The following is a 25205-nucleotide window of genomic DNA, read 5'->3' as shown; positions in this document are numbered from 1 at the left end:
TGTTGGCTTTTCTCCCCTTAGGTAGCTCAACTAGATGCCATGTGTCACATTTGTCGAAGGCTTTTATTTCATCTTTCATTGCCTCTAACCAAGCGTCATACTCATCTGAAGATAATGCTTCCTTCACAGATCTAGGTTTGTTGCTAGTACAAAATACACCAAAAACACAATGAAAATCAGCTGCACTATAACCATACCTATCAACAGGTTTACATTGTCTTGTGGATCTTGTTTGAGGTGTAACAAGATGCTCTAGTTGTTGATCTTCAGAATTTTCTTCTATTCCTTCTATTTCACCTCCATGTTCATTAAACCGTTCTACTTGTGCATCTTCTTGAAGTTGTTTTAACTGCGTATGTGGTTGAACCTTAATATCAAAATGCACTATTTTGTTAGGCTTTACTTGAGGTTGTCATCATTTTAAAATTCCTTTAGCTCCCTGAAAATTACATTCTTGGAACATACCATTCTAACTGCTGCGAGATTCCAAAGCTTATAACCCTTAATATTTTTGTGATAACACACAAAAACACACGTTACCTTTATGATCAAGTTAGGACATTTTTCTTTAAGAACATGAGCTCGTAAGCCTCCCTGCCAAAAACTCTAAAATGAGAAATTAATGGTCATTTGCTTGTCCAAAGGTTTTCTAAAGATTTGGATTAATGGAAAAAAGGACCTAGTTCATCTTTTTCTTGGTAGAGTACGACTGGTTGTTTCTTTTGTACGAGCTGAGCAACTTCTTTTATGCCTCCTTGGGAAGGCTTTTCCTCTTTTGGGAGATTCACACTCTTTTCCATCCTTTTTCCTTTTGAGCTTTGTGAAATTTCTTCAGTTTTATCATTTTTTTGCTTCTGAGTTACATTTTCTTCATTCCTCATCTGATTTGAACTTGAGCTTGATAAACCAGATACACCATTCACAGATTGTGATTGGCCTTGAAGATTTCCTTGTTCTTCTTGAAAGTTCTTGGGCTCATTTTGAACCATATTCACATTATGAACTATGCCTGCAACGTTGTGAGTTGTGGTGGGTGCATTTTGAGTCATCTTTCAAACTCTCGAGAAATGCTTCACAAAATTCCGGAACCTTCATTAGTTGAAATAAGGATAAAATTTGATTCTCTTGATCGCCTCCGTCACATATTGACTTAATCTTGCTAACTGGTTCTTAGGAGTAGAAGTATTCACATTTGTCTTCTGTCTATACTCAGGTGCATGCATCCTTTGGAAAAGGAGAATTGTTGTTTGTGTCTAGATGTGGAGTTTGAAAATTATGAGGTGATAAAGATGAGGTTAAGGGTTCTTTACTTCCCCTCTGTAAACCTTTGGCTGATGATTTCCAGTTTGATGGAATGCCTGGACCTGTCTTGTTGCTTCTACTAACACAGTATTGAGTGGCAAAGGGAAGTGATACTTAACAACTTGAAGTGGCTGATTTGCAAATGCTGGAGGAGGTATTGGAGGTAGCACTTCCAATGGACCATTGGTGGATGCTGGTGGGAGTTTTCCATATTGATCTTGTGATTCATAATTTTGAAAGGTTGGCGGAAGTGTGTAATCTTCAAGCAGGAGAGCTTGATAATGTCTCACTATTGGGACTCTAGCTTTAGATGAATCCTCTGGCATTCCCTTTGTATCTTCTTTTGGAAAATATCTGGTTCAAGATGAAATTCCGGTTTCAACAAGAAGAACTTTATCAGATGGTTGACCCTTAGAAATTCAAGGAGCATCTAAAGGTGGTCACACATTTCCATTGTTAGGTGCAATAATCAATACAATTGTTGCCACAAAAGCCTTGATTGTTGCTTTGGGAACCTTGTTTATTCGTTTGATTACCACCCTGATAGCCCTGGTGATTTTTCTGATGTTCTTGATAATTTCTTTGCATACTTTGGATCTGATTGTTCTGATTCTGTAAGTGTGCGACCTCTGTTGATAACTTCTTGACTTGTTCAATCAATTCCTTCATTTAATTTTGTTCTACTCGAGTCTTTGTTATGTTTTGAAGTTAGTTTGGTTTTGATGGCTGTGAATGAGAAAGAAGCATTCCTAGATGCAACACTAGTTGATTTTTGGTAGTTGGAATAGGATTCATTACCAGTGTGTGATGAGCCAATGCTTGATTGATTCCAGTAATCTGATTTGGCATTGGAACATATTCTAAATGATAGATGCAACACTAGCTGATTTTTGGTAGTTGGAATAGGATTCATTACCAGTGTGTGATGAGCCAATGCTTGATTGATTCCAGTAATCTGATTTGGCATTGGAACATATTCTAAATGATTAAGTAGTCCAGTGACATTCATGATGAAATCAGCAGTAACCTTGTTAGCTTCTGCATAAACCTCCTTTAAATCAGTTGGAGCTGAGTTGATAACTTCTTGACTTGTTCAATCAATTCCTTCATTTTAATTTTGTTCTACTTGAGTCTTTGTTGTGTTTTGAAGGTAGTTCGGTTGTGATGGCTGTGAATGAGAAAGAAGCGTTCCTAGATGCAACACTAGTTGATTTTTTGTAGTTGGAATAGGATTCATTACCAGTGTGTGATGAGCCAATGCTTGATTGATTCCAGTAATCTGATTTGGCATTGCAACATATTCTAATTGATCAAGTGGTCCAGTGACATTCATGATCAAATCAGCATTAACCTTGATAGCTTCTGCATAAACCTTGATAGCTTCTGCATAAACCTCCTTCAAATTAGTTGGAGCTGAGTTAGCCCTTCTTACAAACATGGATGTGAGACTATCCAAGGCCACATTGTAAACTGGCAATGCTGCAACATTACGCAGGTGGTACAGGTTGAGCAATCATGTGTAAGCCTTATGAAACCTGTTGTCAAAGACACTGATTGGTTCATGCGTTTGTCTCTTTATTTCAACGCATCGGCTGTATAATTCGGCTGGGCTGGTCGACAACCTGAATTTTGCTGAAAATGCACCCTTCATTTGTTGCCATTCTGAATTGAGTTACTGGAGTTGACATACCAATAACATACTTCTTCCCCTAGAGAACAAGGGAATAATTTCCAAGCAACATCTTCATGCCGAATATCTCTGTTTTGGATCTTATCTTCAAAAACTTTGACATGTTCAATTGATATCTCCAACTTGGGACTTGGAGCAGGAATGTTCCGGATTCTTGGGCATGAGAGAAGATGCATGTTGTGGACGCCACTGTGGCATTACTATGTTTGCTTGAGGTCCTACATTGGCTTGAAATATAATTTGTTGAATGATTGACTGTGTAGCTACTTGGACTGGAATTTTAGGTAGTGGAGCTAGAAATGAATTGGAAATATCTTCTCCACTTGATACGTCTTCACTTGATGAAACAATTCCCTTGCTTGAAGGAAGTATCTTCTTCTTTTGCTTAGAACTGGTAGGGACTTCCAATTCTACACACTTTTTTGATGAACTTGGAGTTGATTTGGCGACTTTACAGAATTTATCTGGTGAAAACGAACTGATACAATCTAGTGTGTCTTTTCTTTAATTTTTCTGAGGATGTTTCTTTGGAAAACAAGTTCCCTGAGAAAACCATCTTAACGGCATTGTGCTTTCTCATCTTCTTTTTCTAGGATGAACTGTACTTGCATGCATTCATCTGTGCTTCTTTTAACTTTCCAAGCAAGAGAGTTTAACCAATCAATGATGTCCTTCTCGTTGTTGTTGAATCCCAAATTCGGTTGAAGTATTGGGAATAAATCCCCATGCAAATAAACCATTCCAACTCATTGGTTCAAAACTTTCGTTGGATGGAAAATTTCTTCTTTGTGCTTGCTTCGAATAGAATCTTTTAAAATGACTTCTTGAATGAACTTTGATAATGGAAGTTAAGTTTCTTTCAAGTTTTGAGATTATCGTCGCTAAATAATTGAGAATCATCCAATTATAAAAGGTACAAAAATATTGATTTCACAAGAAACATTCTCATCAAATCCTCCATTCAATTTAAGACTTGAAAATGACTCTATGTGAGAGACAAGAAACTATGCAACTTGCAAAAGGTATAAAATTCACCAACAATTGAACAATGAATTTAGCAATTTACTGAAGAAGTGTTGTGCAACAATCTTTTTGAAACTCTCTTTGCAAATGAGAGTGGAGGGTCTTATATCGGAGTTCAAAAATAGAGGGACCAAGATCAATTTAAGATTGACAACCAAGATTTAGACAACTATACCCTAGTTAGGGTTTTTAATGACTGGATAATGATAGCCAATGAATTAAACAACTCAGATGGAGCTTTATTCTAGAAGAAAGTGTCCCTTATCCTTTTCTCTGTCAGAAAATTCAATGAATCTGGTCACAACAAGATTAAGTTCATCTATTCTGACACTTGGCATGATGTATATCTTGTATTTATCACATCCAACTCATCAGCATATGTGGCAAAGAAATTTGTCCAGCCAAACCCTTGTTTTGAAAGCCATCTTCAATGGATAGGAAGGTGGATGCCTTGTTCAAGTGCTGCCCAACAATTGGACCTGCAAAAAAGAAGAAGTCATTTTGGATCTTGTTCTTTAAAATTTCCAAACTTATATCACTTTCCGGTATTTCTTCTTTTTCGAGCACATCTGTGACTACAATGAGGACTTTGTCTTGAATTTCTTTGATTATTTCTTTTGTCTGAGCACAATCATCTTTTACTTTCTCTAAGACCTCAACGTTAGCCATCCATGCCCTGTACCACATGTTGAAATCATATGCATTTCCAGCCTCTATTACTTATCCATCTACCAAGCCTTGTTTAGGAATTCCTTATAATGCTCTTAAGCATGATATTATTTTATTTTGAACACTTTGAAAATCATTCCATAACTCTGTTATGTCTTGGATGAACAGAAATAAAGAATTTTGTTCACAATGATGTCAATTGTTCCATAGATCTGATAGCTCTATCAGTGTTGTCTGCAATCCATTTCTTTGTTTCATTTGCTATCACTTCACTTCTTCAAAATCCTCAACCCATTCCCATGGAAGAGCCAAAGGTGGAGTGAATGTTGCATCTCTTTTGCTTTTTGATTTTACCAAATGCTGAATATACTTTCTTAACTGCTCATTTTCTGTTTTAAGTTTATCCTTCTTTTCCTCTTCTTTTCTTTTTCTTTTCTTGATTGCTTTGACTGAATTATCTAATTCCTGAACCTCCTACTCCTTGGTGGCTAAGCCTATGTCAATAGTACTTATTTCATACTCTTCAGGAGTAACAACTTTCTTTGCTTTGTCAACTTTTGTTTTTGCCACCTGAACTAAATGGGATCCTATGTCATTTTTTTGAATCATGGAATATTTCTCAGCCTTGTTCATTTCTTTGGTTTGGCTCATTTTGGCAAGGAATTCCTCCGTATCAGGTTCTTTCTCAATTTCTACAAGTTCTTTTGCTTTCATTGTTTCCTTCAATTAATCTGGAATTGTAGACTGTTCAATGCAACTATCTTCAATTCTTCATGAAATTGGCTGATATCCTTGGATAAGCTTTATTAGCTTAAACTAAAAAACTTCTTTTTTCTTTTTCTTTCTTTCTGATTTTGGCAATCTCCTAGCTTTTTCTCTTTTTTTCAAGGCGATCCTTTTTTTCGGCTTTCTTCTAGAACTCCTTCAATGTGGGTGGACTTTGCTAGAAATCGAAGATTTTCTATACTTAGTAAAATTTCATACGCTTATAGAGTTTGGTGGACTTCATTATGGATTAAGAATTTTCTCGCTTTTCTTGGCTGGGCAGACTTCATGCCACCTTAATTAAATATCCTTACTTAACTGGGCAGATTTGGTACTGCCTTGTGGACTTTCACGCCTTAGAATAATTTCTCATCCTTTCAAGCTTGGGCAGACTTCTCTTAGAATTGAAGAATTTTTATACATCCTTAACCAAATTTTCTTTGGTCTTTGAATTTCTCTCTTCATGGCAGACTTTGATGGATTTTGAAGAATTTCCAACCGTGGGGAGGGTGGAGTTCTGTTGGCATAACTGATGTTGATGAGATGAGGAATGTATTGCTACCATGATCTATTGGTGATTGCCATTGATGTCAATGTATGTGTACTTAATTGTCCATGTTCTTGATGTACTTTATCTTGATAGATTTGAAAATGTACGAGCTGTAAGGGGAATTGTTATGCACGATCATGCACAATGTTCCTAGAGATGTTCGTTATGTGACTTCTCTGAGATTGCACAGGTTCATGTCAAGTCTATTTCCTGTTATAATGGGCATTTGATAGGAAAATTGGCTTAGCAGTGTAGGAACAAAGAAAATGTTTCGATCAGTGCGGTTTACTATTTGGGAATCCAGTGTTGTGGTTAGAGATTTGGAATCCTAATGATTTTGCAACCACACATTACCAGTAATAGATAAATGAAGTAATTGGATTTTGATGTTTGGCAAGGAGACTGGTGAAGAACAATGACGAACAATCAGTTAGATTGTTGCTTGGTACGAGCAAATTTATTTGAGTAATCAATGGGTGATTGTAGGTGAAATGATGATGCGTCCATGCTAATGTGGAAAGTTGTGCACGACTTGTATTGTTGAGTTGATCAAAGATTCACGAAGGCATGTGTGTACCTAGGGAATCATAATACGTTTTGACTTTCTTGTCAATTCATTGTGTAATTGGATCCTGATGTTGGTGTGGCTAGAGATTGACTTAAACGTGTTTGGTGGACTTCTAAGAAGGAATTTGAATTTCAGATTCAAAGTTAAGAAGGCAATGGAAAACCCTAATTGATGTAATATATAAATATCATTGTGTCATTGGAAAAAGTGTGAGTGAAGAGCAGAGATCGTGTGTGCATTGTTGCCAGAGTGTGAATCAAGCAGTGTGGTTCACAGTAGTTGTGTATTTGAATGCGAGGATGTTGTATGTGCTTAAATGAGTATGTACTAGCAAGCAATAGTGATATCCACTAGATCATCTCACTTGTTGTCTCCTAATAGTTGTAACAAGAAAATCCCCTAATAGGGTAGATCCTAACGGATCTTATTTGGAAATTCTTTAACAGGCTCACTTTAGCTATTTGAAGTCCTCTTAGAAGGCTACTTGTAACAAGGTAAAGCTCACAATAGGGCTAGAGGGAAATCCCTTAAACTGGTGGCTCCTAATAGGGTCAGTCTCTAAGCAAACTTATTGTAAGCTCTTAACTGAACCAAGCCCCTCATAGGACATACTTCAAAAGAGTGCATTTGCATTTGTGGGCATCAATGACACTATGGTTTTCACCCAATTGGGTTTCCATGAGAAAAATCTTGGTGCTATGGGCTGATGTTGTGTGAGTGATTATTTGTTGTTGCATGTTCCTTCACAAGTTTATGTTTCTTGTTGCATGTATATGGTAAATACTTGATGGAAAAGTTTTATTAGATCTGAATCTAGTTTTGTGATAGATCATTGATACACCCTCCGCTTCCCCTCTCAGTAAGCTTTGGGCCTGTTTATCCATCAAGTTCATGTAGAAACATGAATTTCCACACTTGGATGAATCTAACTCAAGAATTTTCACAGCTTTTTGGAATCTAGAACTTTCACAACTTTGAATGCTTTTTCCATAAAATCCAAGATGAACTTGATGATGAAAACAATAGGCGATTTCTGCCTTCTTTCAATTGTAGACGCAACTTTGGCTTTACTAAAATAGAAACTTCTAAAATTAATTTTTTTGAGAAAGCAAAACAGAAGGCAAGGAAAAAGAAAACCCCAATTGGCCTAAAAGTGTCAAAAGTGCAACTTCCAAAAAAGAAAAAAAGCAAAAAGACTTTCCTAAAAAATAGAGTTGTTTGAATTGACCTCAAGCAATTGTGAACTTTGCCCCTTGGCCTTTCTTATAATACACATTTGGTCATGCTTTATTCCATTTTAGTTTTTCTGATGACATTCTAAAACTGGGTAAATTGAAATTGAAAACCTTAAACTCCATTCTAAACTTTCATTGGTAGAAGACTAGAGATTGAAACAAAGATACCAATACCTAATACCTCAAAGCATAAAATTGGGGTCATCATTTGTTGGGGCAATGTGTGAAAACGTCACAATAAGTATATGGAGTTGTTCTCTGCACTAGAGCAAACTCACCAACATCACCATTATCTCTTCCTATTTATCTATTTCTCAACAAGTGTTTTAAATTCTTGAAATATAGAAAAACAATAGACTTTCCCTTCAAAAAGTATATCTATGAATATCTAGAGTAGTCATCAATAAAGTCAACATAGTAGCAAGACTTTCCAATAGATTGTACATCCATTAGACCAAAGACTTAACTCATAATTTACCTCTAATACTTGTTTAGCTCTAGGGCTTCCAAATTATAAAGATACTCTATGTTGCTTTCCATATACGCAATGTTCATAGAAAATTAAAATCCCCAGAGTAACTTGACAAACTATCAACAATCTTTTTGAGGCTTTTTAGACTCTTTTTACCAATATGAACCATCCTATGGTGCCTTCACCTAAATACAAAGTGATCAGTTGGATTGGTAGAGTTACCAAAAGGAGAAGTGTAACTCTAAATAGGGTGTTAAAGTTTTATTACCAGAAATGAAAATAAACAACAAAAACAAAATAATGCACAATAAGATGCAAAGAATTATCCTAGGATAACCCTCCAATTTGAGGGAGAAAAAACCCAGCTGCAAATATATCACTTATATATTAAATGAAAGAGCAGAAGACTACTTTACAATGTCTTTGAAAAAAACTACGATATCAATTTGTATATATGTGTGGATTCCTTCTCGAAGTATATAAACTTGTCTTGAGTCTTCAATGACTTGTCCCTTCAAAGTGAGGACCCTTTGTTGTCTTATATAAAAATAAATTATTTATATATTTCAAATTTAGGAAAGAATGATGGCCCTTGATGCTATAACATCAACATAGGGTGCCATACCTATTACCCTTGGCTAAAATCAAATTCCCTTTGCTTAATTTTCAACCACTCTTTTCAAAATTGACATGCACAATTGAATCATTTATTTTAGGTACACAAATTACATTTCTAGCTAAACCAGGGACACACACAGACCTACGTATATGTTCCTTTACTTGTTACCCTTTTCTCATGTTTTTCTAATTTCTTGGACCTCAAACTTTTCTTGACTTTTGTGCAACCACTCCCATTTCTCTCTCCTTTTATTCACCCTTGGTCTGCAATCTAACCATTTTTCTCCTACAACTCTCTCATCCTGATGATGGATCACAGAGTCTGATATGAAAAGTTGATGCAAAAATTGGAACACAATCTACCAAGAAAATATAGCAAACACAATATATCTTTAAGGGGTTTAATCCTTCCATCACTGTAAACCAACTACACCTCTAGGCCTACAATTTTTTGTGTGCTAAGATCTTTGAGGAAAACTCCCACTACCATAAGCTGAACATGCTGAAAACCGCTCCTTATGAGGAATCATGTGGTAGGATGCGCTTGAATCTATTGACCAAGAGTCATCATAAGTCATACTAGCATAAACAATAAAAGCATCAATAGCTTCATCACTTGAGGATTTATCTATTGAGGAATCATCACTATTTTTCTTTTTATTCGTACATTCCTTTTTGAGATGCAGTTCCAATACCTCAATCTACTCTATCTAGGAGTTCTAGACCTCCCCTTGAACTTTGAACAATCCTTAGACTTCTCCTTTTCACTCTTCCTCATGTCCTTGTCTTTTGCCTTAGATCTACCTTACACTTGCAATGCATCTATAGACCTCTCTTAAGTCTTCATTTCCTCTAAAAGTAGAGTGGCAACAAGAGCATTCAACTTCAGATCATCTGAAAAAAACCACTGCAGCAAAAATACCCAATCAAACTCTACAAGAAAGATGCCCTTCTCAAATTAAGCCAACTTTGCTCTGATACCTATTGCTCGATTTTCACACATGTTCAAATGGAGGAAAACATACATGCTTATTACTTTTAAGTAATTCTCAGAAATGCATTAAAGGAAAGTATTTTATTCATATTGAAATAATATACAATGTTCGTATGATGGAACAAATCATGATGAAAATAAAGTACTGAAAGTAAATTTCTCCCACACATTTGACTGTGAGAGTAGTCCCTATGTGCTGACATACACTTATACTCAACTGAAATTAGTAACATGAAAGAGGAGTAAAGGAGAAAAAGGTCATGGGCACCAGTCATTGCCTGTAATGACTGGTGAAGTGGCATCCATACGCATCCACCTTCTTGTTGTTCCAGATCTCGCCCTTTCCGTGCTTCCAATCCCTACATTTATAAAGGAAAATAGGTTAGATCCAATGGATCTAAGCAATGCTGATAGCTCACTTCATCTCGCATTCACCATCCTACACGCTATTCATCTCAGTAAAATACAGGCATACATCAGGAGATAGAGAAGTCAATCATGAAGAATAAAAGTATTAAAGGGACAATTCATTTTGTTTTGAAACCTTTTACTTATAAAAACTGGTGAAAACAGGATAGGCGTAGCAGGTGGGATTGGTATGCATACAAATAACAGAAAATAAAGTATTAAATGGACAAACTAATTTTAGTTTTTGAAACCTTTTGCTTTAATAGGTGTAAAAGCAATAAAAGCACATCAAGAATTGCATGAACAGCTAAAAGAGAGCAGAGTGAACAATCTGAACATAATTCTCAAATGAAGACAACGAGAAAGCAATGCATTCAGAAGTGAAGGAAAGCACAGTATATAAGGTTTGGAATGATGCAATATCAAGAAGCAAAATGAGGATGCAGAAATGGTACTTATGAAGGTGTTATCAGCGTTTTGTTTTCTCACTTCAGTCATCATAATAAAAGTGTCATTTCAGATCAATATAGCAATTACAAGGTGGAAAAGTGCAAAAAAGGGAACAAATGTGTGAGATCATTTCAGAGCAACTCCAAATAGTATCAGTACGCAGATTTTAGAGGAATATATTCATGAATATCAGATGTGTTACTATCTCAGCAAGCGGCTAGCAGAAGTGAGATTGAAAAGAATCCAAACATAATTCAAGAGCATATATATCTATTCTGATATGTTACAGCAGGGTCAACAATATCTTATTTGATATCACAGTGTGCATATCTAGAACTATAAAATCACAGGTCTGAAATTTAAAAAGGATGCCATTTGATATTGAAAAAGGAGAAGTATGCTACAGCAATAAACCATTGATGCAATGAATAATGCCTAGAATCTGCAGTGAAATATTTCATGGCGTCTAAATTCACTCACAGCAAGAACCATTAATAAAGAAATCTGGTATGACTTTCAGCAAAGAATCACAGTCTCTAAGAGTTCAACCAGATACAGTCAGCAAGGAGTTTCATATATCATAAATCTATTACAAATACATCAATAAATATGGTGCCCATATGTCTATATGCAACTTTCAGCAATGAAAGGACCAGTAACAGAGATCATGTTATGACAACTTACAGCAAAGAACCCTCATCAATTTTGTTATGTATGAGTTCATACAGAAACCTAGCATGGAGCCAAGACAAATGAAATATCACAGATATTACAACTTGCAGCAGAAAATCCTCACAAAAATAAAATAAAAAATATGGCACAGAATCTGAAGTAAATATGGTATCCATATGCATAATAACTTCCAGCAAGGGCAAAACGTTGAGAAATGGTAAGTGAGTTCAAAATAAGTGGAAACCCTCATAGAAAATCATAGATCTAAGGTTGTATTACAAACATTCTTCCAGATTAAAACCCGTATGGAGAAAAGTGAAAATAGCAAGCTCATGGAGATATCATTAGAACCCACAAGACGGCTAAGGTGTTTTCCAGAAAGAACAACTAAAAATAACCAGTCAGCATGTGATTTTTTATACCCATGAAATAAAGAAAGCTCACAAGAAAAGAAGAGGGAAAGATCTCTTACAACAACCAACAGAGGGCCACGTTTTTGTTTTTGTTTTTGTTTTTGTTTTCAAACAACAAAATGGGTCTATTGGTGTTCCCACTTCCAGCTTGTTGATTCAGACCCTGTGGCCAAATGATTTTAGGGCGTCCGGTAAAGCCCAGCAGAGGAGAAGAAAACCACAAGAGAAAAAGCAGTTTGAGCTTTAAACAATACCAAATCACCAGTCGGCGGCCTGAAAAACCTTTCATTCTTCATGCTAGGGTTTGAGAATGCACCAGACATCTTCCAGAAAGAGCAATTACATCAGTAAACAACATCTATCAGCAAGAAAATATCAGATTATATGCAGGCCGCTAGGGTTTGAAAACCCTCACCCACGTTTTCTTCCATCTTCCTTTGTTTTTTCATCAAGGCATTTGAAATGACAAATTAAACCCTTGCTTTCCTTTTTATCAAATCTTCAATTGATTTGAATGATATTTCGGGTCCATGCAAGAGGCAAATATGGAGTCGTTTTTCTTTTTATGCAAGTTTATAAAATAATAACATAGACTTTATTTCCTAAGTGTCTATGTTATTAGTTTAAAAAACTTATTATTATTGCTTTCCATATTTAATGCTATTACTTCTCTTTAGTTGAAAATTTATATATCAACTAATAGATAATAATAAGTTTAAAATGCAATTTAATAATGATACCAAATAAAGAGGGAGAGTTTTGAGATATATTCATATGGGAAAGTTGCATTATAATATCAAGTTCAACTGACAGTGTCTAACAGTTGAGAGGGCCTTAATATTTTTTAATGCCAAATTTGAAGGGGCAGTCTCAGTTGATATTTTTAGAGGCCCAGTTCAGATTGAGGAGTTTAGAGTGCATTATGGAGTGATTTGTGGCAATTTGAGGGTCTTTTTTAGACTTTTCTTATGCATGGATGGTAGAAGCTCAGTTTGAGATATTTGGAGCATATTTTTCGAGTTTTTAGAGGTTCTTGATAATGAGTTAACTCATTCTTTCGACCCAGATTTCCTGTTTTGAGGCAGTTGGTATTGTTGTTATATACTCCTCTTATTTTTGAGGAAGGGGTTGAGATTTTGAGAGAAGAAGGATGCTTATGTGATTTTGTCCTTAGTATCTTTTTCTTCATTATTCTGAGCTATTATGCAGATGTATTATTTTTTGAGCCTTTGATTGGAATAAAGTTTTCATTTGAACCAGTTTTGGAGTGAAAGATTTGGTTGTATGCTTCAAGGTGATTGGCGTTATTCAAATTGTGTTTTTATTGATAGACCTTTCTGAATTATGTCTTGTCTTGCATCTTCCTTATCTAATATCTGTTTCATAGGTTTTGAGTTGTGTTTCCATTATTGATATATTCGATCGTGATTAGTTTCCTTTCGTATATTTTCAAGTTCGTAAACCTTCTCTTAAATTATTGATATGAATTAGCAGACCTTCAAGTAGGGGTTTTTGTGATTATCTGTTTAAAAAACTTTCACTGTGTCTCAGGTATAATAGTACTTTGTGTTATCAATCTTGGTGTATCACTTTATTTTAAATCTTTTAAGCTTTTCATGTTCAAGGTTGTCTTTTTACCCTTTTCCATATAAGTTTTCATGTCTCCATTAGTACAAGTAAGGTATCAGATATATCATACAGGAAATGACCTAGAATTTGGAGGTTCAACCAGGTCATAGGTTACCCACAACTTTTGATTGATCCAATGTTTCTCCAAAATCACTGCGAGTTTTAGGACTTAAAGCAAATTAGGGTGCAGATTTTGGAGATAACAATACCAAATGTCGAAAACCAAGGTAAAACATAGAACGAAAATGTGGAAATAATTTTTGCAGCCAAATAAATCGTACAGCAATAGATTACTGGTGGAAATGGATAACAAAATAAATGCAAACCACAACTCAAGGTTCCAAGAATTACGCAGAGAATTCAGGAAAAAACTCCACTTTATTCTCGACTTATGGTTTGCATTTATTTTTTTATCAATTTTCATCTCTAATCTGTTGCTATTTGTGTATTTGGCTGCAAAAAATAGTAGTATATTTTGGCTGTATGTTTATGCTATTTTCAACAAGGCTTCGACAGGTATGAAAGGGGGTCAAATTAGCTATATCACCTGGTTTCACATGACTAGAAGTGGAAGGGGATTCCTGTTAGTGATTAATGGTTTGGGTTAAAACCATCCACAAGATTGGAGTTTGAACAACATTTAGATGAAGTTTATGTTTTCTGCTGTCATTTTGTGTATGTCCTTTTCCCAAAAATAGAATCTCCAGAAATAGTATGTTGGGACAAGGCTTTGGCAGCTATTAAAGGGGGTCAAATAAGGTATCTCATATGGTTTCAAATGACTAGAAGTGGAAGGGGATTCCTCTTATTGATTAATGGTTTGGGTAAATAACAATCACATGATTGGAGTTTGAACAACATTTAGATGAAGTTCATGTTTTCTGCTGTCATTCTGTGTATGTCCTTTTCCAAAAATAGAACTCCAGAAATAGTAAGTTGGGACCATAGCGCATATCAGGAAAATAATATTAATTTTGTTATCTATTTGTTCTGATGCAAATCTGTATTTCTTGAACCAATAGATATTGAATTAACATCCTCATTTGGTTGGCATGGTTTTTTAGAGGTTTCCGTGGCATCTTGAATTGTTGTGACAGTTATGGCAACTCATTGGTCACACATGGCAGTTTTTTATGACAGATGCCGAAATTGATTATTTCCTTCACATGCAAGCATGCGCCAGTTTGAGTTGTGGGATTTGGGTGCCCAATTTAAGTTTGGAAACTGATTTCATATATGTATGGATTCGGCTCCATTTTGGATCATTGAAGTTGCAGACTTTTCTAAGCCTTGGCTGGCTTGTTTCTCCAGTGGCTGAGAAAACATTGGAGGAAGAGACTACAGAATGAGAGTTTAAAGGTTTCCTGGTGATCTAGGGACAGGAATCAGAGGATTATTGGACGATCTAAGATGGGAGTCAAGGATTGAATAATCTCATTTCAGACTTTGTCACTGTGCTGAATAATTAAGATTTTCTTTAGATTAAGTTGTAAAGAGCCCAAGCTGGCTCTAACTGGCAATGCTGAATGATATGATGTTTTTCTGTTTTTTGCTTTTTTGTGTTTTCAGAAACACACACACTCACATATAATATCTGAGTTACCAGATTCTCTCCTCGACCTAGGAATTCCTAGTTCCATTCTCTAAAAAGGCTGGTCCTTGTCAAATTCTGTCAAAAGTGTGCCACAGAGACCGAATTTTGCTGCGAATTCTCTCAGAAGAACCCTAGCAGAATTCAGGCGACTTTGGTTTCCAGCATAGGAAATCGAACAAAATAAATTAGACTGAAAAAACACCCTTTTGTTTACTATTTCAAAAAGTTTTTAATGTCAAATTAGACTCAAGCACATTGTTGGTTCCTCAAATTGTTGGTCGGATTCCTATGAGTCTTGACCACTCAATGCTGGGAAATCTGACACAATTTGGCCAACGGACAGGTTTGATCCTTTGAGGACTAAATACCCTTGCTCTTCATGCCCTGCAATGCCTAGGCCCGTACACCTTCACAATAACTGCTCACAATGATTCAATACTTTTGAATGCAGGCTTTCTGGATGATGTATTGAGATGGCAAGTAATTCTTAAGTAGAAATCTGTTAATGTTTTTATAGTTTCAGTCGGATAAAACTTAAAGCATAAATTTAACAAATAACTCCTTGATTAATATTATAGATTATGATAATATCCATTCGTCTCATATATCTTTATTTCTAACTAGATATATCCTAAGTCACAAGGTTCGAGTTCGAGTTCGAGTTTGTCAACTATAAAATTTGGATGAAGTTCGACAAGGCAAAAAAGTCGAAAAAAATTTGACATTAAATTCGCCTTATATAAATTTAATATTTTAAAAATATAAATAATATATCTATAAAAATATCAAAATAGATTAACATTTATAAAATATAAACCATAGTAAATCATTCTATATAAAGAAACACAATTTATAACTCGTAAAACTTTATAAATAATCTACTTAATTTAAACGAATTGAAATAAACTTAAAAATATTCATAACTTTTATAAGTTAAAAAAACTAATTAATTATTTATATTTTTTAATTTTATATACTCTTGATTCACTATCATAAAACTAAAAATTAATAATATTTGATTTTTAATTCACTATCTTAAAACTTAAAATTACTAAGTTTTATAGACCGTGATTAAATCTCTTAAAGAAGACTTGTGAAAAATTGATGCTACTGTGCGGGATGAAGTGGTGGTTGATTTTGTGAGAAAAGCTGCCAACGGGTTGATGAATGTGATGCTCATCTATTGAACTCGCTCCTTTTACAGCGCAGAAGGAAAAACATATTGAAACAAGAACAATCGCTGCAATTTTTTTTAGCTCTAGTTTTAGTGACTGAACAAGCTATGGTTTCCGGCTTTTTTTATTCGTAGGCTAACCCTCTATTGAACCAGGGGATTAAAAGACCTAAGGAAACGCTTTAGAAAAATACTTCATGAAAAAACTACCTGACTGCCATGCGAATTTGATACGCATTTTTGAAGAATTTTCTACCGCTATAAGATGCTCGCCGAATTTCAAACATCAAGCCAGAAATTGGCGAACCTTGTGACATAGGATATATCTATATATTACACCCATTATATATATATATATATATATATATATATATATATATATATATATATATATATATATATATATATATATATATCACTTTATATTTTTGCCTCTATTCAAACCGATAAAAGTTTTTCATGCATGAGCATGTTAATGTTGACTTGTACTCTGTCCAATCGATCATGACAATCTCATATTCACGTGAGCACATGTCTTATTCTGTCTGACATGTTACTAGTCGTGGTTGTTTGGCTGTGGTTATTCTTTCCTTCATAGTGCTTAGTATTGCACTTGTTATTAGCACATGAACTTGTGATCTATTAACTACTCAAACCTTGTTATGTTTGTGCGTCGTTATTTTGTTAATTAAATCATGCTGTCACATCCATCGGGTGAAATGGTATGTGTAGGGTTACAACCCTTTTGGGATATGTTATATATATTATTAGTTGCCTTCTCTTTTGAAAAGAATATAAAATATTCAATGTTATAACAAACGGAGGGATATTAAATATAGATATTTATAGAAATATATTAAAGAACTTTCAAATTATAATAATCCGATCAAATCAACATGGTATCAGAGCTGGTCTAAAGAGAGATCAGATCAGATTATTAAAATTATCATAGTTTAATTAAATCACACTATTTCAAAATGGTAAACGGCATGAGTCTCGAAGAGAGACTTGAAGGTGCTTCTAATTTCAAAGCATGGAAACTACGAATTATGCTATTCTGAAAAAGCATGATTTATTAATTATTGTGAGTTCTCCTAAACCTTAGGAAGACAATGAAAAGAATCAAAGGGAAAAGAACAACACAAGAGCAATGGAGTTATTGGTAGATGGAGTGAAAAATCACTTACTACCTATTATCACCAAGGTGGATTCTGCATGTGATATGCTAAAAGCACTAGAAGACATGTTTGAAGTCAACAACACAAGTAGGCGTCTTACTCTAAAGAATCAACTTGCTACAATAAAAATGAATACAAGAGAAACCATTACCTCATACCTTATGAGGATAACAGACTTAAGAAACCAACTCTTGACAATTGGTCACATTTATGATAATAAGGAGTTGACTATGGTAACATTAAATGGACTCCCTACGTCATGGGAAAATTTTAGACAAGGAGTATGTGCTCATTCCAAACTCCCGAAATTTGATCGACTAAAGGCCGACTGCATCCAAGAAGAATGTAATCTAAGATCCAAAGGAATTAATAATGAATCCAAAAATGAAGACTTTTAGGCTCTCACCACTAAATTAAAAAGGGAAAGTATTCGCACAAGAGACAAAGGGACTACTCCAAAGTACAATGTTACAGATGTGACAACTATGGGCATACTGCAACAATATGTCCTGACCGACTTAAACATCAAGCCTCTTTCGTTGAATTCGTTAATCCAAACTTGAATTTAGGGAGTTATCCTTTCTAAAATGAGTTAATGTAATATTGGTTTAAGAGGGAGTTCAAAATCAATTATCATTCACTGTCAAGATAAAACTTGGTATGTTGTTATTATTGAGAAGAATATCAAAATATTTGATAATTGTACTAATGAATTATTTTTAAATAGGCCCTATGTAAATCATAATGTAATAACTCTGCTTGGCTATAGCTTTAACAAATACTAATATGTCTGACTTTTGACATTACTTCAAAACATTTAACATACAATGCCAATATTATTGAAAAGAACTCCAAGGCTGACTTAATCACATTCACCAAGATTAGACAATTTTTTAACAATACTGATGATGACCAAGCTCAATTCAATGGCAACGATACATTTGCATTTGATTTACTTTGCCATGTAACTTCAAAAAAACTAAGCTACTTCATATTTATCTCTCAATTCAATTTATATCAGCATTGAAACAAATTACATCTCAGAATTTCACACACTTTCTTCCAAGCAACAACAATGACAGAAATGGAAGATGCAAACTTTAAGAAATTGATCCACAAGACTCAAATTCCAAAACTACTATATCTCAGCAGTAGGTTGGAAAATAATCAGTGCCAACAATTAATCTTTTCCTTAGCCATAGTAAAGTAGTAGGAGAAATGGCCAATTGTATACCTCAGCATAATTGCCAATGCAAACTCATAACAAAATCTCAGATTTGAATCTACAATACTTCAGCTGTAGATCCATTGGAAAAACTTAGAATTTAGACCCTTATACTTCAGCAAGGGCACAAAAATCAGAATTCAAAAAAAACGCCACAAATGCATCAAAAGAAAATAAAATATCCAAGCATGCTTTTCTCAACAAATGAGCTTGTATTTATAACTTTCAAATTCCCTTTTGTTGCCAAAATGTAACTACACTCAAGAAGCTTCACCACACAACATTAATTAGAAGCTTCCTTTAGATTCTCTCACTTGACTTGGCTCATGGTCAAGCAAGGGTTGCTCATGTGGATGATGATGCACAATCATTGCATTCAGAGGATGCAAAAGGAGGAGAGGTTCTAGTTAATGAAAGGGTCTTACTACATGGTGAGATTGAACTTGGACAAAGGAGGAGTTTGTTTCGTACTAGGTGCAAGTGTGAGAGTAAATGTTGTGATGTGATTATTGATGGTGGAAGCACTGACAACTTGGTGTCAAAGGAGATGGCCTCAAAGTTAAAGCTCAAGAGGGAGAAACACCCCCAACCCTATCGGATTGCTTGGGTGAAGGATGATCATAAGCTCCTGGTTAGTGAACAATGTTTGGTAAAGTTCAAGATTGGGAGTTACGATGATGAGGTTCTCTATGACATCATTCGAATTGATGTCTGCCATTTATTGTTGGGAAGGCTGTGACAGTTTGATAGGCATGCTGCACATGATGATCATGCAGATATATACTTTCTGACAAAGGATGGAGTTTGCCACAAACTGAAGCCCTTGATAAAGGAAGGTGAAAAGGTATGCAGTAGTACTAGGGTATGTCTTGTTGATGAAAGAAAATTTCTGTAAGGCATGAAACATCAGCATATGTGTTATGCTTTGATTCCTAGAATAGATAAGGAAGGTAGTAGTGAAATTCCACTTGAAGTTTTAGGTCTATTAAGTGAGTATGGAGATGTCATCTTTGATAATGTTCCAAAAGGGTTGCCACCAGTAAGGCAAATCAATCATCAAATAGATTTAATCCCTGGAGCAAGTTTGCCTAACAAGGCTGCTCATAGGATGACTCCTACTAAAATTGAGGAGCTAAACAGACAAGTTTAGGAGTTGTTGAGGAAAGGTTTGATTCGAGAGAGCCTGAGTCCATGTGCAGTACCTGCAGTGTTGGCACCAAAGAAGTATGGAGAGTGGAGAATGTGTACAGACTCTCAAACTATAAATAGAATAACCATCAAGTATCGGTTTCCTTTGCCAAGAATGGATGATCTTATGGATTGTTTGACTGGAGCACAGTATTTCACAGAGATAGATCTCAAGAGTGGCTATCACCGGATATGGATACAAGAGGGTAATGAGTGGAAGACTGCATTCAAGACTAAGGAGGGTCTATATGAGTGGTTAGTCATGCCCTTTGGACTGACCAACGCGCCAAGCACCTTCATGCGGCTTATGAATGAGGTACTAAAGAAATTCTTGGGAAAATTTGTTATTGTCTATCTGAATGATATTTTAATTTTCAGCAAATCTTTGGATGAACATTTATTGCACATTCGTAGTGTCCTTGAAAGGTCAAGGGAAGAGAAATTGTTGATTAATTTGAAGAAGTGTAGCTTTGTCTAAAAGGAGCTAGTCTATTTGGGGTCTGTTGTATCAGCCGAGAGTCTCAAAATGGACCCAGAGAAGGTAAAGGTCATCTTGGAATGGCCTACTCCAAGATCTGCTACTGAGGTGAGATCATTCCATGGCCAGGCTAGTTTTACAAGAAGTTCATTAGGAATTTCAGCAGCATATGTGCACCCTTGACTGAAACAATGAGCGGGAATAGAAGAGTTCAAGTGGACTACAGGGGCTGCAAGGAGTTTTGAATTGTTGAAGAAAAGGGTGACAGAGTAACCTGTGTTGGCACTTCTTGATTTCAATAAAGTGTTCCAGGTGGATTCCGATGCTAGTGGTAGTGCTATTGGGGCTGTATTTAGCCAAGAAGGTAATCCTATTGCCTATTTTAGTGAAAAATTGAATGATGCAAAGAAGAAGTATTCTGTTTATGATCAAGAGTTCTATGCAATAGTTCAAGCCTTAAAGAAATGGAGGCATTATTTGTTGCCAAAAGAATTTGTCTTGTATACTGATCACCAGGCATTGCAGTATCTAAATAGCCAAGATAAATTGAATAAGAGACATTTGAAATGGGTAGAGTTCATGCAAAGCTATACATTTGTGTTGAAACATAGAAGTGGAAGGTCTAATAGGGTTGCAGATGCATTAAGTAGGAGACAATTGTTACTAACAGTAATGCAGGTTGAAGTGGTTGGTTTTGATGAACTCAAGAATCTGTACCTTGAGGATCCTGGTTTTGCAGAAGCATGGAAGGCTTGTAAAGAACCTGTTACTCTAGAGAGGACCAGGTGGCTAGATTACTTGATTCAGGATGGTGTGTTGTTCAAGGGCAGTCAATTGTGTATTCCAAGGAGTTCTATGAGGGAGAACTTGATCAAGGAGAAACACAGTGGAGGGATGACATGACACTTTGGTTGGGATAAGTCCATTGCCATTATCAGAGAACATTATTTTTGGCCTCAATTGTCCCAGGATGTGAAGAAGTTTGTGTAGAGTTGTAAAGTATGTCAAATAGCCAAAGGATTTAGTCACAATATTGGATTCTATTAGCCATTGCCTGTTCCATCAAAGCCTTGGGAGGACATAAGTATGGATTTTGTTCTTGGATTGCCAAGGACACAAGGAGGTCATGACTCAGTGTTTGTGGTTGTTGATAGGTTCTCCAAGATGGCATGTTTCATTCCATGCCACAAGACTCATGATGCAATACATATTGCAGATTTGTTTTTTAGAGAGGTGGTAAGGCTACATGGCCTACCAAAGAGTATTGTTTCTGATAGAGATACTAAATTTCTGGGGTATTTCTGGAGGACATTGTGGAAAAGGTTGAGGACAGAATTGAAGTTCAGTTCTACACATCATCTGCAGATTGATGGACAAACAAAAGTAGTAAATAGAAGTCTGGGCAATTTGTTGAGGTGTTTAGTAGAAGATATAAGCCCAAGGGATGGGATTTGATTCTACCACAAGAATAATTTGCTTACAATAATTTTGTAAATAGGAGTATTGGTAGATCATCATTCCAAATTGTGTATGGGAGTAGTCCAAGGACTGCACCAGAGTTGAGGAAGATGGAGCAAGGGGAGAGGATAAGTGCTAAGGTAGAAGAATTTGCTGAACATGTCAAGAACCTACATGAGGAGGTACATGCACATATTACCAAGATGAACCAACAATATAAGGCTAGGGTAGATCAAAAGAGGAGACATAAGGAGTTCCAAGTAGGGGATCTGGTTATGGTATACTTAAGGAAGAAACAATTTCCAGTGGGTACCTACAACAAGCTGAAGATGAAGAAATTTGGCCCCTGCAAAATTTTGAAGAAACATGACTCCGGAAATGCATATGAGGTGGAGTTGCCAGATGGGATTCACATTTCTCCTATTTTCAATATTGCAGACTTAACAAAATATCATGATGATGGTGCGGATGAGGGGTTGATGCTGGAGCCATGTCTAATTCCTACTTTTGCAAAGGAGGAGATTGATGAAATTATGGATAGTCATGTGGGTTGAATTACACGAAACAGGCAGTATGAAGAATACTTGGTGAAGTGGAAAGGACAACCAATAGAAGACTTAACTTGGATATCCGCAACGGAGGTTGCCCATTTGGGTTTTCCTCTACTAGCTATAAAGTGATAGGGTCATTTTTCAATCTACCCTGGGTGTCTGATGTAGGAGCATCCAATGGTGTAAGGGCAATCCTGTATCACCCAAAAATATGCTTAGTGGGAGTTTCTGTTTAAAGTGTTTTCATTTCTAGATAGCTATTTGGGTCAAATAAAGATTCCAACTCTCATAGTTCCACTATTGGTTTTTTGGGCTAGAGTTTTTGAGTACCATGGGATACATGCCAATGCAGAAAATGAGTTATTTTGTAATTGAGCCATAGTTATGATGGGTAAGAGGGATGATTATACAAAGTAACGTGAATCGGAATCGTATCGGAATTGGCACGGCCGAATCGAATCGTGAATCGGGGGTGAATCGGCGATGAATCGGCAAATTTGAAAAAACTTTTTAAATGTAAAGATTTTAACAATTTAAGACTTATTTCATGCATCCTTTATTGAATATAACTTAAAAACACTATAACATCATTAAATAGAATCTAACATACATAAACATGAAACATAAAATCCATCACATACGTAACTATGTTATCATTATGTACTAAAATGTAAATTGTACGCTAGCTGAAGTAAATAAAAATCAAATGATCATAATGATTCAAATCATAGAATCAATAAGATGAAATCATGAAGATCTATAAGACATCAAATCATAAATGTATGTATAAATCTAAGATGAAGATCCATGAAAGTTTGAAACATATGTCTATCAGTGATTCAGTATCACTATCAATATCTATACAGTGTAAACAAAATATAAAAACAAGGCTCCAGCTCAAGCCTTATCATCCTCATCATCATCCTCTAGCTCTGCTGCAGCCTCAACCTCAGCCTCTGAGTATCCAGTTTGCTTATGAGAAAGTCGTGTAAGGTAGGTCCTAGAGGACCGCCGAGCCATGTCCCCTGCATGGGCAATGGGCTCATGAATAACGTTGCTAGGGCCTGCGTCTATGCGTGCGCGTGTGCGTCTACCAATGCCTGAATGTGCTCTAGCTGCCTCCTCTACCCTGGCCACAGCCTCAGCCTCTGCATCCACTTGGTCAACCCACGTGCGGTCTTCCTCAGTGAAGACTGGGTCCACGGTCTCTGTGATCCACTCTGATTCTGGATCAATCTCCTCCAGAATGATCGGAGAGGAGTCAGCGCCCAAAATCTGTCTGATCTTAAGACGAAGGTTGTAATGAACAAAGACAAGATCATTCAACCTCTGCACTGTCAACTTGTTTCTCCTCTTCGAGTGGATGTGCTCGAACATGGACCAACTGCGCTCACATCCAGAGGTGCTGCTCGGCTAACTCAGAATGCGGATGGCAATTTTTTGAAGGTTTGGGGTTGTGGCCCCATACATTTGCCACCATCTATCTGAAATAAGGAAAAAACAAAAACAATTAGTCTCATTTACAAATTACAACTCTAAAATTAATGCATTATATAATCAACTTTAAGTTTAGAATCTAGATTCATGAACATTGAATATATTATTTAATTTTTACGTGGCTGTAGTGTTGTCTGAGCATTTATGGCCATCCTGCCAGAGAAAAGTGGCCCCTCCTTATTGTTGAACTGGTCTAGCTCAACAATCGCAGCAACGCTATTTTCATCGCTACTCAATCTCTGAATCACTGTGTATAAGCCAGTGAGAACCTCCGCATCCGCCTTGAACTCAGGTGGAAACGAAATGCCGGATTCAGATAGTAAGCTGCTGCATGGATGGGTAGATGGAGCTGATTCTGCCATCTCCTATCGATGATGTCCCAAATAGGGCCATACCTCTCTTGCACTCCTGCATATTGGGCTCTGATGGCCTCCTTGGCCCTATCCATGCCCTCATAAATATAACCCGTAGAGGGCTTCTCCCCATCAACAGTTCGTAGCAAAGCTACAAGGGGCTCAGTGACCTACATATGAAGTAAAACAAAAAAATTGAGTCAAAACTTAAATATAAAATAATATAACTTAAAGTAAAAGCAAAATACTAAATGTTAAATTGCAATAAATTTACCTTAAGGATTTCTCTAGCGGGTTTCCAAAAACCATCCTCATCAAATATGCAATCCGCCACATCTAACCCTACAGTGGTCGTAGCATAGGAAGAGCAAATCCACTCCTGCCCAACAAACATGCTCCTCAATCCATCCCTTGATGTCAACAAGGACTGCAAGGTGATGAAATTCGAGGCAAACCTCGTGATACCTGGGCGAGCTAACTCCTTGCCTTTTGTGTACTTCCTCATTGTGCTAAGGATAAATGCATGATTATAAATGAATTTGCATATGTTTTTTGCCCTTTCCACACATGACTTGACAAACTCAAGTTTGCCAATTTCGTCCAACATGAGGTCAATGCAGTGTGCTGCACAAGGGGACCAAAATATGGTGGGGTGCCTCTCCATCAAAAGTTTACCTACAACAATTTTAAGTCAATTAGAAACTCAAATTTCAAAATTCAAATAAATTTATTTTCAAAACTTGCAAAGTTAAAAGTTTACCTGTTGCAACATAATTTGCTGCATTATCCGTCACCACTTGGATCACATTTTGTTCCCCCACCTCTGTTATAACTTCCTCAATAGCCTCACATAAATATGTGGCATTTTTCACATGTGCGGAAGCATCAATGGATTTTATAAACATGGTATATCCTACAAGTAACAAAACAACGAATTATAATATTAAATGGATCATTAACGAATTAGCATTCAACAAATCAAAATTTACAATGTATGTAGGAAAGTAGAATGATCAATCACCTCTACAGGATACAAGAAAATTGAGGAGTG

The 25205-nt window shown here is 36.0% G+C and overlaps 2 protein-coding genes across 2 annotated transcripts in view; one reads left to right on the top strand and one right to left on the bottom strand.

Annotated features, from left to right (window-relative positions):
- The window catches only part of LOC149533084 (uncharacterized), a 56233-nt gene that overhangs the window by 7069 nt on the left and 23959 nt on the right, over positions 1–25205 (top strand). The gene's annotated exons all lie outside the window — the stretch shown is intronic.
- On the bottom strand, positions 23930–24824 carry LOC149533085 (uncharacterized). The gene is made up of 2 exons (XM_089805522.1): positions 24429–24824; positions 23930–24324 (listed from the first exon to the last, which is right to left on the bottom strand). The coding sequence occupies exons 1-2, from the start codon at positions 24816–24818 to the stop codon at positions 24046–24048; spliced, it is 669 nt and encodes a 222-aa protein (XP_089661648.1). The 5' UTR covers positions 24819–24824; the 3' UTR covers positions 23930–24045.

This window comes from Cupressus sempervirens, chromosome 10, assembly GCF_028749045.1.
Source record: "Cupressus sempervirens isolate cs-2001-9-10 chromosome 10, ASM2874904v1, whole genome shotgun sequence".
Classification (NCBI taxonomy): Eukaryota; Viridiplantae; Streptophyta; class Pinopsida; order Cupressales; family Cupressaceae; genus Cupressus; species Cupressus sempervirens.
This window is presented reverse-complemented; position numbering and strand designations above follow the sequence as displayed.